This window comes from Taudactylus pleione, unplaced genomic scaffold (genome assembly GCF_031769625.1).
Source record: "Taudactylus pleione unplaced genomic scaffold, aTauple2 ptg000189l, whole genome shotgun sequence".
NCBI lineage: Eukaryota > Metazoa > Chordata > Amphibia > Anura > Myobatrachidae > Taudactylus > Taudactylus pleione.
In genome coordinates, this window is record NW_028284591.1 from 15,677,783 (window position 1) to 15,693,540 (window position 15,758).

The 15,758-nt window shown below is 46.1% G+C and overlaps 1 protein-coding gene across 3 annotated transcripts in view; it reads right to left on the minus strand.

The window, feature by feature from the left end:
- The window catches only part of PIK3C3 (phosphatidylinositol 3-kinase catalytic subunit type 3), a 242,291-nt gene that overhangs the window by 65,684 nt on the left and 160,849 nt on the right, over positions 1–15,758 (minus strand). For all 3 annotated transcript variants that reach the window (XM_088476575.1, XM_088476574.1, XM_088476573.1), the window contains one exon: positions 5,591–5,759. In XM_088476575.1, the coding sequence (XP_088332701.1) occupies positions 5,591–5,759 (169 nt within the window). The remainder of the gene's footprint in view (positions 1–5,590; positions 5,760–15,758) is intronic.

The window sequence follows — 15,758 nt, forward strand, 5'->3', positions numbered from 1 at the left end:
TGAATACAGGGATAAAGCGGGCGCTCGCCCGATACTTTATCCCTGAAAAATCTCCAATGTGGAGCGAAAAGTCCAGCACGGACTTTTTGCTCCCATATTGAATATCCCTCTTTGTATTTTCAGAAAACGCAATTTACTCATTCTAATGGTGCATACACACGGTCAGATTTTTCCTTCAGATATGAACGATAACGATTTAAAAATCGTTCAGTCGTTCATATCTGAAGGAAAATCGTTCATATCTGACATGCCTGAACGATGGACGATCAACGATGCGCGTTCCCGATGGTCAGATAACGATTTCTGACATCTGATGTGTTTGCAGTCAGACTTGGACGATTCCATTCATTTTAATGCAGTCAAAAATCGTTCAATCGTTCAAATCGTTCAATCGTTCATCTGACAAATCTGACAAGTCTGACAAATCTGACCGTGTGTATGCTCCATAACATGTAAAAAAAACTTTTTAGCCTAAATGACCAAAATCATTTTTTTTTCTATTGAAATTTCAAGAAAAGGAACCAAAACATGATTTTTTTTTCCCCCTTTCTTGTTTTGCCAATAATTCACCTTTCCAAAATAGTAAAAATCAAGATTCCACGATTCAAAGTTTGGGTTTTGAAAAAAAAAAAAAAAAAAATCTGTACTGGAAAATTACATTTTTGCTTTCTTGATTTATACGCTTAGGGCCATATTCAATTTGGAGCGATAACGTAATTTTCGCCTATTTCAATTATCCCCATATTCAATTCCAAAAACTTTTTACAGGTTTGAAAATGGGGATAACTTTTCTCCACTGAATAGGTGGCGAAAAAAAGTGCAGAATTGGGGTTTAGGGGTGCAGGCTTAAAAAAAATAGCCTGCACCCCTGGGAATGTCATTTAAAAATAAACTGTGTCAAAAAAAGTTTCAAAAGAAAAATCGGGACCCCCCAAAAAAATTTACTTTAATTTTGGGGGTTAAAATAAAATAAAATAGGGAACACACTTCTAAAATAGCCAAATTAAATTCAGAGGGGTTCCCAAGTATGCGGCAGGTGTTTTCTTCATTGCGGGAGTAGCAGCAGGTGCATTTTTGCAGAATTTTTAAAAAATCATTTTAGGGACTTAAAAAAATGCTTACTCCATTTTCATGTACCCCAAATTTGATAGATTTAAAAAACAAAAACAACAACTATTCCTAACTGCTATTCTTCACCCCTTCTTCATAGCCGCAAATATGCACCTGCCGCGGCTATTAGAAACCCCAACTTCCTTCAGCAGGTAAAAATGGGAGTACCCATAGTGATCCCCCATGTCTAGACATCTTTAGGGGGGTCCCTGTAATATTTCCTGAAAATTCCTGTGTTTTGGCGATACTTACCTTTCCGCCGGCTCCCGTTTTCGTTGATTTCTAATTGAAAACAGGGAAAAAGCGGGCACGCGCCCGATACTTTATCCCCGGGAAAACCTGAGATGTGGAGCGAAAAGTCCAGCACGGACTTTTCGCTCCCAAATTGAATACTCCCCTATGTGTAGGAAGAATATGGTATCCCAGCAAGGCCTACCAGATGGGGGAGATATGGGCTTTAGATTGCCCCTATTTGGTGAAAATTTTATTTTTCCAATAGAGGCGCAGCTATTGCCTACTAAAGGGCACATCGTTTTAAAGAGCAGACTCCTTTCTTTGACAATAGTTTGCCCCCATGTGTGTGCGGGTCAGTATTGGGCGGATAGGGCACAATGGGGCAGATGTAAGAAGCCCTGGAAAGTGATAAACTGCAGAGGGATAAATTACCAGCCAATCAGCTCCCAACTGTCATTTTTCAAACACAGCCTGTTACATGACAGTTGGGAGCTGAGTGGTTGGTTGTTAATCACTCTGCACTTTATCACTTTCCAGAGCTCCGTACATCTGCTCCAATATGGTCTTCCCCATGTCAACTATGGAAAATTATTTTTTCCCACAGCGCTGAGTGATAGTGCAGGTGATCACAGGTGAGAGTATTGTGACTGCTGCTGCAGCAATGTTATTAAACAATGTCCATGTTCTGTATTGTGAGTCACTTTCGTTCCCGTGTTATCGGATCATACAGTTTCTGTACTTTGAAAGGCGCTGCGGACCTTTTGTGGCACCTTACAAATAAAGGATAATAATAATAATAAAAATAATATGCTGTGGGCGTCATGAAATACGTGCAGGTAGTATACGCATCTCGCACATATCACATACACATTTTCTATTAGATCTCAATAAGACTTAAAAAGCTCTAATTCAGCAGGTGCAACTCTAAGGGGTCAAACTAATTGTCTGCAAAGGGTATGAGTTGCCATTGCTTAAAAAACATCGGCAACGGCACCTGAAATTGCGCCCCTCGCGTTCCTCTCTGAGGCCGAATTTGCACAATTTTGTGCTTGGGTTGCCGTAATTTGCAACTGTTGCCATGACGACTCGCACCCGCGAGATCATCGCAGACAATTGGAAAGACCCCTTAGTCTTGTGTACGAAAAAACAAAATTTTCCTATATCTCACAAATGACATTATAACAATCAAGACAACTATCAGCTTCAGAAATTAATCCACAATCAGCCATGCTACTGTATGTGTATTGTCACCAGAATTTAAACATTTTAGCTGCATACAAGTTTCTCCCTGTGACTCTGAATCTGTTCCCAATCATGCTCACCCTCCCTTAGTCCTACTCAGCATTAAGGAGACTTGCAAAGAAACTAACTAACTACACAGTCCGTTCCGTTACAAACCCAATGTCAGCTCTCTGTTCTGTCCCTTCATACACCTAAGCTGTAGTGGCCAACGTTAAATACTTTTAGTAGCTGTGCATTGATGCACAACATGAGAGGTTCCACAGTGTATGGTGCAGAGGGAGAGCAATAGGAGAAGTTTGGAATAGCTACTTGGCACGGGGTTACACATCTGCTGGCTGGACAGCAATACAATAACGGTCTCAGGCTCGCACAGATTTGTATGCAGAAAAGATTAGGATGTCAGCTGTATCATTCAGCAGTGATGTAGATAAAATCCGTAATTGTGCAGGGGAAAACATGGCAATTGCTCATCTAAACAACGAACCACCGTTACGAATACGCCTCTGACGAAGTATAAACCATTTATTCTCAATATTTTGGGGTCCAAACATGAGAAACTATTACAAGTATTACACAAAAACTCATAGCATATATATATTTGTGCAAACAGAATTATGTTCCCCTTAAGCTGGTGTACAACAAATACACATGTAATACATTTCTTAAGTGCCCTCGTTAGATGAACAATGGAACATTAAGAGAATATGCAAATATCAGATGATCTGTCAACTGCAGCAAACAGAGAAGGAAGGGGGCTTCAAACAGAGAAGAGAATCAAAAGGACGAGAGAAACCAAGAGAGTGCAGAGCATCGCGCTACATGCAGGATAGTGAAACTGGAGCTAGTAAGAAGTAATGGCCCCGAGTGTCACCTTGTCCCCACTTCTTACCTTATGGGCCATATCTTTTCTTCTTCAATGTGGCGCAGAGCTGTGACATCATTGCCAACATGGAGGAGCAGCAGCCCACAGTTTCACAGGTAAGAAACCGCTGCTACTACTTCATGTCTACAGGGGCATTATGTTCCTCATGAAGTGTTTTAGGAACAGTTTAAACCCTGGTACACTTGACAAATTTAACACCAGATCTAACACCAGATCTAACACCAGCAACGTACCTCATGGAAAGATCTCACACCAGCGACGTATCGCATGGAAAGATCCAACACCAGTGACGTACCGCATGGAAAGATCTCACACCAGCGACGTATCGCATGGAAAGATCTAACACCAGTGACGTACCGCATGGAAAGATCTCACACCAGCAACATACCGCATGGAAAGATCTAACACCAGCGACGTACCACAAGGAGAGATCTAACACCAGCAACGTACCTCATGGAAAGATCTCACACCAGCGACGTATCGCATGGAAAGATCCAACACCAGTGACGTACCGCATGGAAAGATCTCACACCAGCGACGTATCGCATGGAAAGATCTAACACCAGTGACGTACCGCATGGAAAGATCTCACACCAGCAACATACCGCATGGAAAGATCTAACACCAGCGACGTACCACAAGGAGAGATCTAACACCAGCAACATACCGCATGGAAAGATCTCACACCAGTGACGTACCACAAGGAGAGATCTAACACGAGCGGCGCACCGCATGGAAAGATCTCACACCAGCGACGTACCGCATAGAAAGATCTCACACCAGCGACGTACCGCATAGAAAGATCTCACACCAGCGACGTACCGCATGGAAAGATCTCACACCAGCGACGTACCGCATAGAAAGATCTCACACCAGCGACGTACCGCATAGAAAGATCTCACACCAGCGACGTACCGCATGGTGTAGTTACGTAACATACTGACGCATCTGGTGCACAGTATTTACGTCCATATTAGAGCTGCGCATATTTTACGTTCCGTTGTGATTGGAGAGATGTATACGAGGCATTAAAGTGCCAGCACAGTACAGTACGGGTGCAGACTCAGCAGGTCTCTCTGTGATGGGTGTTACTTTAAGCTGCATCTGTGTAGATTGAGAGCAAATTTTGAGGTTGAGGATAATAATTATTGCATCTTTGCTCCAGAGACACCTTGGCGCTAGCGTTAATGCTGTATAAATGAAACCGGAAATACAGACAGACATGGACACGCGTGCAGCCACATTTTAGTTTATACGTACATGCAGCTTCTTTGTGCTGAACTCCAAATCAGGCCCCTTTGTCGGATGGTTATAAAGATTAGACCTGGGACTAAAAATGAAGTCTGCAGTAAAGAAATCTACTGGTGCCAACGATCTCTACAATAGGGGTATCAAGTGCAGAAGTGCGCAGCGGCTGAGGTCTTATGGTGCATGCACAAGGGTCAGATTTTCTTTCAGATTTGAATGATGAAGATTTTAAAAATCGTTCATATCTGAAAGAAAATCTGACATCTGTGCCTACAACGATGAAGGATGCGCGTTCCCGTTTGTCAGATAACGATATCTGACATATGAGGTGTTTGAAGTCAGATTTGGTCGATTTTAATTCATTTTAATACTGTCAAAAATCGTTCGTAGTTCATGAAATCGTTGGTAAAATCGTTCATCTGACAAATCGTTCATCATTCATCTGACCGTGTGTATGCACCATAAGGCTACTAAATGTTGGAGTATAATAACAGCTACAGGCTAAGTGTTGCTTGGAAGCTATATCACAGGAACAAGTAGGTGGCGCTGTAACACAAACGCTCACTGTGCAGTCTGTCTTTATTGTGATAGTGTACTCTCATTATGCAACATCAGAAGCAGAACTGAGAGGCTGCCCGAGGCACAGGAGACCGATCTAACACAAAAGTAGTGACTCAGAATCAGCAGCCACTCGCCAGAGATGTCGCATTGCCTGTCTGGACCTGGCTGTACCTGTAGTAGGAAACTAAAAGGATTGTTTATATTCCTCCAAGGTACAAAAACCCATTGAAATAAAGACTGGGGTTCTACAGTGCAATATAATAAACAGCCTATGTCTCAGCTTGGTGTAAAGACCCAGCAATGGGGTGTTACCTGCGCAGGTGCAGGAACGCGGTGTAACACTGCTTGCGGAAAGCCTGGTACTGCTCGCTCTGCGTTCCTCCCATTCCTTCCACCATCTCTTTGTTCAGTTTCATGGGGGGTGGGAGAGGTTTGGGGTCTCTGCCCAGAATGTATCCAAAATCGATGTGAAACAATTTCCCTGTAAAACGTAATAAGACAGCTTTGATTAGAATGTTTATGTTCCCTGATTTACAGTACTTTGTATATATATATATATATATATATATATATGTCACAGAAGGGGGCAGTGGCTCTCGTCAGAAAGAAGACAATTAAAGCAGGGTTGAATAAACCTCTAATATCACTTCAACGTTTCAATCGTATAGATTTTCGTCAGGAAGTACAAAAAACACATACAACACTTACCTTTCTAAATCTGTGACACAGTCCAGAAACAAAAATAAAGATGTGAAGGATAAACTGGTTTGGGTCAATGGTTTCAGTGCTGGGAGTGGTCGAATAATCAAAACCGCTAAAAAATATTGGCCACTGATCAGCACTGACACTAATCTTCCCTCATTACATAATACTACTCTATTACCATGCTATAAACGTGGTAAGAACATTCGGGATTGGCTAGTGCACAATGACATCACCAACTTTGAGAACCCTTCTAAAACCCATTTTATGACTAAGAAACCTGGCAATTATAAATGCTTAGGGTGTACAACTCGTGGTTTTCTCGAGACAGGTGACAGTTTTGTGCATCCACACACAGGCCATCGGTATAAGATCAATCATGTACTCACATGTACCAGCCAATACGTTGTTTATTTTATTAGGTGCCCTTGTGGTTCCCTATACATTGGGAAAACGACCCGTCAGTTACGAGAAAGGATGGCACTCCATAGATCGGCCATCCGCCAAGCCCTGAGTGGTGGTGACACTGATCAGCCAGTAGCACGCCACTTCAAAATGCATCAACATAGTTTATCGACTCTACGTTACAAAATAATTGATCACGTCCCCTTGAGTGTGAGAGGGGGTGATAGATCTAAACGGTTGTTGCAGGTTGAGGCACAGTGGATACATCGCCTCAATACTCTGCAACCTTATGGCCTTAATGAAACACGGGGCCTGATTCAGACCCACTCGCAAGCGGCTGTCCGCTCGCAAGTGGGTCGATGGTGTGCACTGCGCATGCGCACGACGGCGGGAGCTCCGTCGTGCGCATGCGCCAGACGCGACGAGCGAAGGACTTTCCTTCGCTCGTTGTGTCTGATCAAAGGGGGCGTGCTGTCGATGTTGATTGACAGCACGCCCCCTTTGGTGGGCGTGCCGGGGGCGTGCCTCCCAGGCGGGGGCGTTCCCAAGGGAACGCCTACCGTCAGAAGCCAGCCCAGTGACATCACTAGTGATGTCAGTGGGAGTGATTTTGGCTCTGATAGAGCCAAAATCACTCCAGGCCTTGCGGTTGAGAAACTCAACCGCAGGCCCCGGCTCGCAGTGGCGATGGTCGCGATGGTCAAGGCCATCGCGGCCATCAACCTGCACGCTCGTATAGGCTGTGGGTGGTGACCCACAGCTATACGAGCGTCCAGGAGGACGCTCCATAATTATGGAGGACGGCCCTCATTCAGAGCGTGCGCTCTGCTCAGAGCGTCCGGCTCTGAATGAGGGCCACTGTCTTTATTGTGTTTCAATTGACGTTCTGCTGTTGCAGTCTGGTCTCATTGTTTAGTTATTTGGCCTTTACATCATGTATAGTTCTACTGGATAATATTACAGTCCAGTTTGATTGATTTGTTAGATATTTCTGCTGCAGTTATGACATGCATTCCCGTTACTCTGCACTGCATGTATGTATACATATTTCTTTGCTCAGCTCCGATTGTACGTATCTGTATCAGTTTATGTGTTGTTGGTGAAGGTATGTAATTTTCACTTTGTTGATTCTGGACTCTATAGTAACGTACACGTCAGGCGTCGCGCCCGCTGTACAGTGCGTAGCGATGACGTCAGAGGTGATCCCGGTGGACGTTGATCAGCTACACTCGTGGTGTCTGTCTTTGTATATAGGTAAGTGTTGTATGTGTTTTTTGTACTTCCTGACGAAAATCTATACGATTGAAACGTTGAAGTGATATTAGAGGTTTATTCAACCCTGCTTTAATTGTCTTCTTTCTGAAGAGTGCCGCTGCCCCCTTCTGTGACTGCATGTTTGTACTTTATGCAGAAGGCACCGATGTCACGTTTGTATTTTGAGTGCCAGGCCCTCGCTACTCTATATATTATATATATGTATATGTATGTATATATATATATATATATATATATATATATTTTTTTTTTTAGGGGGAGCTCAATGCAACATTCAATAACAAGCACTTCTTAATTAAGCCTCTTTATCAGCGTGAATTCTCAGGCATTGCAGCAATGTACAAAGACGTGTCCTGAGGGTCTCATCTGGGGGAAGGATGTGAATATGGCCCCTTTCTGAGAAGTGTGCCCCACAGACGCCATAAGCTTCTTAAAAATCATTCAGACACTTAATAATAATACCTACAGAATGAGCCCCGGCAGTGATACCTCTGTCGGTAACATGGGAACTGAATCCAAACAGCAAAGCAAAGAGCGGCACGGAGACGCTCATTGGGCCTGATTCAGCATGGATCGCAATTGCAGCTGCGTAATCGAACACGCAATGCAGCTTCGAAAATAGCGAATATCTGCCAGAGCTCAGCCAGCATCGAGACGCCCACTGCTGCTTTATCACACCCGTAATACCTCACACCCCTGCGTATACATCGGTACCATCGCAGCACATCGGCCCGTCACGCACAATTACAGCAGGTCTGACCCGTGGCAGAATCTGAAAGTCTCCTCGCTCGCAGAGTGATCTCAAGCTGCGCAAGCAATTGCAGTGGCTAATTTATGCACGCCCCAAGCAACGGCGTTAAAACGGACAGGCACGCCTGCGTTTCTCCAACCACTCCCCCCGTCACCACCCCAAAACTCTCACGTCCTGTCACTCATTCTGCGATGGAAACCAATGTGCGTCCGTAATCGCAGTGCGACTTCAGCGCACGCACAGTGCGGTGCATACGCAGTGCTGAACAATCGGACAATCTGCGTACGTACTGTAGTTGCAATTGCGTACGTTGCTGAATCTGGCCCATAAACTGTAACAGGATTATTTTTGTTGTAATTTAAATCAACTAAAACATTTATTTTACCAATAGCAAATAGAAACGCCTTAACACATAAATACATTTATTCCCAAAACGTCCTTTTTTTGTTGCCGGATGCTAAACAGTATATAAGCAGACAGGATCTCGCTACTTTCCTCCCATTGTTCTCTAACCCCCATCTTCCGTGTGGCGGTGGGGGACGAGGACATAGAATCACCTCTGTAATCCAGGGACCTCATCATATAAGATGCAGACTCAGCACCAGAAACTAAACATCTGCTTACTGAGCCTTTAATGTGCATTTAAGGTAATTCAAACACGAGCAAATGACTTCTGCAGTAGTCGCCCTGCAGCAGCGATGCTCAGCATACCGACACCCCGGCTGAGACAATATTTACATTACGCCGCCAAAAGTTGCCCTGGAGTCTGCGACAGAGTGACTGCCGTTTGTGTCAGCACTTTCAAATGCCACTGACACCAGCTACAATTGACAGGACTACGGAGGCCAAGTCTTACTGTCAGACCTTTCTAACCAAATGAGTTCACAGAGAGATATCTGACAGGACATTACCCCCCTTATAATTCATACCCTGTTCTCCCAGGAAGCGTGGAAAGTGTGGAAAATACACAGAGCTGAATCCACGGGATCAGGTCTAAAGATCTACAGTAAAAAGGTAGACAATGCCTAGATAGACAACATATGTTAGACAGTAAATAGATCGACAGGGACAAAAGATCGACACACTAATGGTCCCAATGGTTAGGGTTAGGCAACCGGAGGTAGGCTTAGGCACTTACCAGAGGATTAGGCACTAGAAGGGGCGGATAGGGTCAGGCACCTACCCAGATGGTTAGGGTTAGACACCAAGGGGAGGGTTAGGGTGAAGATTAGGGTTAGAAAACAACCAAAAAAAGTGTCGACCATTTTTGTATCTACCTTTTTTCACGTCGGTCTTTTGACAATGTCGACCATTTGTACCTGTCGACCTTCTTACATGTCGACCTTTAGTATGTCGAACTTTTCTCCCTGTCGACCTAGACTGTCTAACACAGTGTTGGCTAACCTTGACACTCCAGCTGTTATGGAACTACATAACCCAGCATGCACTGCTACAGTTTTGCTATTAGGGCATGCTAAAACTGGGGCAGGGCATGCTGGGATATATAGTTCCACAACAGCTGGAGTGTCAAGGTTAGCCAACACTGGTCTAACATTTGGTGTCTATCTAGACATTGTCTACCTTTTTACTGTACATCTTTCAATCCACTTTCTATGCAAAGTTTAGGAAAGTGAACATCCATTCAGCAAAATATACATCAATACAAAGAGGGATCAATAAGGGCGGAGGCTGAAATCACTCAAAATATTGTTAAGTGCTCCTGGTCTTAATTTGCAGATTTATAAGGATGGTTGGGCACCGGCTTTGGACTTTCCTCGCAGCTTTGTGACATGCGGCGTAATGCGTGCGCCTTTGCTGGACAAATGTGGACGGACGGCTTAGCCAACCTGTATGAGTAATGCACACAGACACTGCAGACATAAAGTTGTCCGCTGTTGTTCAGACAGTAATGGCTTTGGAGTGAGCCAGCATTAAGGAGGAAAGGTTCGCTTGTTCTCTGCTACAAATCACAATGTAGTAGCATGTCTGCAGTCAGAATCTCACATAAAATCAAATAAGGGCTGATCTTATGCAGTATTTACCTGTCATTCCCAGGGGTTATATGACGGATTAGGGGGAGGCAGCAGCATTTTGACAGGTTTGTGGCTACTGTCATTCTGGCTGTTGTTTATACACGTTGTATTTTTGCAGAATGATTTATTTAGATCTTTTTATTTTATCAGAGGAGAAGCTGGTCAGACAGAACTAAGGGCCTGATTCAGACCCGGATGCAAAGCCGCGGACGCACGCTATGGGTGATTGTCGACCGTCTGCGCATGCGGCAAAGTACGCATGCGCGAACCAGTCACTGCGTCCGGGAATCGTGCGCTCGTAGTACACAGACTGGACGCTACTTTGAGTGACAGAATGCGTCGTTTGTGGGTGTTAACAGCGGAAGGTGCTTGTGAATTGGGGAGTGGTTCTGGGAACGCAGGCGTGTCTGGGCGTCAAAAACGAGTTTTATGGGTGCGCATAATTAGCATAGTAGCGTCATTGTAAACGTCACTTGGTTGTATTTCAGCCTGCAGTGATCGCAGTGCTTGCGGAGGGGTAGGGTCTACCTCAAGCGCTACGTGCTGCTGCGATGGCTCTCGATGGTTCTGATTAATCATACACTTCCTGGAGATGACGTGTGTTAAGAAAGAAAAGTGGGCGTCTTTAGACCGGCATGCGTTCGCTCTGCCGTTGTGCTTTAAGACTCAGGGGACTATTTACTAAGCAGTGTTAGGAGACCGAGTGAAAAGTGATAAGAAAGTGATAAGGTACCAGTCAATCAGCTCCCAACTGTTATCTCACAGGCTGTGTTTGAAAAATGACAGTTGGGAGCTGATTGGCTGGCACCTTATCACTTTTCACTCTGTCTTCTAACACTGCTTAGTAAAACAAGAGATATGGTAAGAACTTACCTTTGTTATCTCTGTTTCTACGAAGTCCATAGGGTCCACAGGGTTGACCTTGGGGTATAGGTTGGGAACCAAATCCGGGCACCACGCAGTTAAAGCTTTTAGCTCCCAGGATGCACTTGGGTCCACTCTCCCTATAACCCCGCCCCCCAGCCAGAGGCACCTCAGTTTGTAAGTAGCCAAAGGCCGGAGGAGAGAAAAAGAGAGAGAAAACTGGAACACTCAATAACCATACTCACAGAAAAGGAGACGGGAAACCGGTGACCAGTAACACAGCCCATATGAAGCCAGGAGCGTCAGGGCGGGCGCCCTGTGGACCCTATGGACTTCGTAGAAACAGAGATAACAAAGGTAAGTTCTTACCATATCTCTTGTTTTCTACTTCAGGGTCCATAGGGGGTCCACAGGGTTGACCTTGGGGATGTCCCAAAGCAGTTCAACCAAGGGTGGGGACGCTCCTGTGCTGAGAGGAGAATCCGTCGCCAAAAAGGAAGCATCCTGAGAGGCAAAGGAAACCAATGCCTAGAACCTTAAAAAGGTATGGACAGAAGACCACGTGGACACCTAGTAAGGCAAAACAGCCGAGACGCCACAACGAGCCGCCCATGAGGGTTACATGGCCCGAGAAAAAACAAGCCTCAACGACAGAAATGCCCACCCATGGGTAGGGCCCTGAGGAAGACATACGAGGCCATCCAGCCAACATTTCATTATAGGCCGGCCATCGTTTCCTGTGAAAACCAGAAACCGCAGACCACCAATAAGTCCGATTACCATAAGGAACTTGAACGGATCACATAAAGCCAAAGAGGCCGGACCACAGTCAATGAGGCCACACCAGCCGAGAGGACTGGGGACTGAATGGCCGTACCATAAGTTCCAGAATAATATGGAACCTAAAAACCACTCTAAGAAGAAACACAGGGCGAAAGCAACTCACACCCTGACATGATGCCCTCCAGAAGAGGGAGCCACATGAGAACGCTCCTAATTCAGACACTCTCCTGGTTGACTTAAACACCCTGAGAGAGAGAGAGAGAGAGAGAGAGAGAGAGAGAGAGAGAGAGAGAGAGAGAGCTTAAACAATAGACCATGTAATGGCTATCACAACCAGCGGTTCCATTGACTGTCCCCGGAGGGAACAAAGAACCACTACTAACTCCCCAGGAGTCCCAAGGGAGGGCAAGTAGAGGCATAATCCAGAAAACACTCCAAAGGATGAACTGGATACCAGAGCGGAGCAATTCCATATCTTAACCATACTGACAGAGTAGAGATCCGCACTGTCAGGAAGGCCAGGCCAAGGGTGAAACCCAAGCCAGCCGGAAGGAATGCCAGAATATCTGGAAATCCTGGACACCGGAGGATCGTATCGACAGGTACGATACCATAAGAATTATGTATGCCACAGTCCGTGGCAGATCCCAGCAAAGTCTGGCCTATCTGCTCTAAACATCTCAATGAAGACAGAGCCAGGAAAGCCCTAGGACCACAGTAGGGGCGCAGTCAAAGACAAACGATCCAGGTCCAGGGAAAAACAAGGACCCTGAGACAACAGGTCCAGATAGTGAAGCAGTAGGAACGGAGCATCGATGAGGAGACTCCGAAAATCTTAGTACCAGTGATGTCTGGGACGAACTGGATCCCCCAGAAGGAAAGCCCCTCCGTCTCGAATTAAACTTCCGAAGACCTCGAGGAAGAAGGGAGACCGGAGGACACAGGTACACAAAGTGAAAGGACCACTTCACTGACAAAGAGTCCCTGAAGGTAGCTTCAGTACTCCTAGAGCTGGACTGTAACACCGGTAATGTGTGATCGAGTCAGAAGGCCATGAGGATCAATCCCCTCAGGGAGGCCCCTCTGCTCACCAGGAGTTGAAACCTCTCTTGGAGAAGAGACTAGTCCCCGGGATGCACGTCATGACGGCTGAGGAAGCCCGCTTCCTAATGGAGAGCTCCGGGAATAAACACTGCAGAGTTGGCCAGGAGAAGACCCTTGGACTATGTCAGAATGGATGACATTCCTGACATTGCCACCCAACTACCAGTGTTGCCTAGATGGAAGCCACTGTTGTGACACTGTCGGACTGAACCTATTCAGGTTTACCGTGACATATGGGTTAGGCCAGAGTGAAGGTCCAAGACAGCCTAAAGTATCAACAAGTTAAGTGGCAGGGCAGAAGCGACAGACGTCCAACACTGTCTGTAGCAAAGAACACCCTGGACGAGATTGCCATAGCCACCCGGACAGAGACCAACTCGCCTCCGGAGAAGTATCATCGTTCGAACAGCGATCCGATGGAAAAAACTCGATCCATCTGGAGAGGAGTCAATTATGGCAAGGCCTGGAATGGAACTGAGCACATTCCACCCTACCAAAAGGTAGACACTCTGGTAGACCGCGCATCACAAAGAGTAATGACATATGTCGACTGCGTAGATATCCGCACACTCCAAGTTGAAGAGTGAGATCTTGTCTTACGCCAGAAAAATTCTCAGATTCTGAGAATGAAGCAGTGCTCCCAGATGAAGAAAACCCTGTGAGGGATGCAGGGAGGACTTTTTCTCAGTTGACTAATTATCTGTGCCGTGAAGAAGCCACGGTTATCCTGACCTGGCGGTAAAGTACCTTGGTGATCCTGCTAAAAGCAGGAGACCGTCCAGAGAAAGGAGCATTCGGATACACTGAACAGGTGAACTGTCAGAAAATCCATAAGGCTGGTAAACCCCGGTGGAGTTGAGGACAGTCCCAAAAGGCAGAGCCCGAAACTTACAAGTGTTGCTGTGGCACAGCAAACCTGAACCCATGCTGATGAGAGGGCTCTGTATGTACCCGTAGGTACGTATCCTGAATACTCAGATATACCATAAAATCCCCAGGTTCCAAACGTCGGATGATGGAGCATGAAGGATTCCACCTGAGTCCAGGCACCGTTGGAATCTGATTCAGGGATTTGAGACAGAGTATAGGCAAATGAGGACCCGTCGGTAACTGCCCCAGAAAGAAAGAACAACCAGTCCCTCACTGAGATAGTGAGGTTGGCCGAAATAGCTCTGCTTACCACAAAGACTGTATAGCTTTCTGGGATTGTAAGGCCCTGATCAGGTCTGAAGAAGGGCCCGTGTAACAATGCCTGTGAGGAGGCCGCCTGAGCAATGAGAGGCCGTTGAGAATCAGTACCTCACTCTGGAATTCCCCAGATGTAGACCTGTCCCGTCAGGCTGAGGGTATATCCTCAGGTGTAGAAACAGGGTCGTCCGGAAGTCCAGGACTGCTTGGTACTGGATATGGTGGCCCCCAAGGAGGCCGACAGCCTAGGAAAAAACAGGCCTTTAGGCTGACCCTGAGGACAAAAAGACTTAACAGAGTTAGTCCGAATGTAGTGGGAGTAGCTAAAGACGGTATCTCCCCATTAGTGATACTGTCAATGATGCAACGATCTTGTCAAGGTCAGGACCAAACAAGATCTTCCCCATGGAAGGAGTCTGCACCTCTGCTTTCCCATAACGCAGCCATAGGGTATTGCGGCGGATACAGTCGCCGCCGAAACCCTGAAAATTAGAAGACCGGCATCCAATGTAGGTAATCCCACATATGACCACTGCATATTTTATGTGAGCGGCAAAAGATATTTGAACCCCAGACGTGTTGGAGGGGAAAAATGTCACAAAAGCATCACCATGCGATGGCCATGGTAGGACGGGCAACAGGCCCTGAAAACTAGTACATTGATTTCAGGCAAAGTTACCACCTACGGATCTGTAAAATCCGTCCAGGCCGGGATGGGAGGCGTATTAATGCCTGTAACCCGACGATTAACATACAAATCCATCCCAGAAGGGGATTTCCATTACTTGTGAGGACCCTCAGGGAATGGGAAACAGGAGGCCTTTGTGACTCCTCGTATCTGGCGACAGCCAGACTCCCGCTATGAGATCCACCCGCTGGGCAGAAAACGGGAGATGTATGATACAGGTGCAGGATCGACATTCTCTATATCCAGAATTAACCTGGCTACCAGCCCCAAAGCAGGGATAATAATACTTGAAATCGGCTCGCCCCATGTGAGAGGGAAAGAGCCAAATACACCATCCAGTTCACGGCAGAGCCACTGGGAAGTAACCACAGGGCGTATATCACGCCAATTAGTATTTCGTATAAAACGACATCCATCAGGGTGGCCGTTGTGGTAATCCCTGCAAGGGGAATGACAGACCGATGTGGTATCGGAGGTAATTCATGTACTGTGAAAAACCCCGGCGGGGAGCGATAGTCTGTTGCACAGGGGTAAATTGCAAGAAATTGCGAGATACCCCGAGTTCAAAAGGGCAGTATGGTGAAGTAACTCCAGTAACGCCCGGCGATCCTCAAAGGAGAGGATCCTGAGAAATAAACCGCCCTTTTAAGGGGGTCGTGCAAGGGGCCCGGCACCAGATGGTGCCGC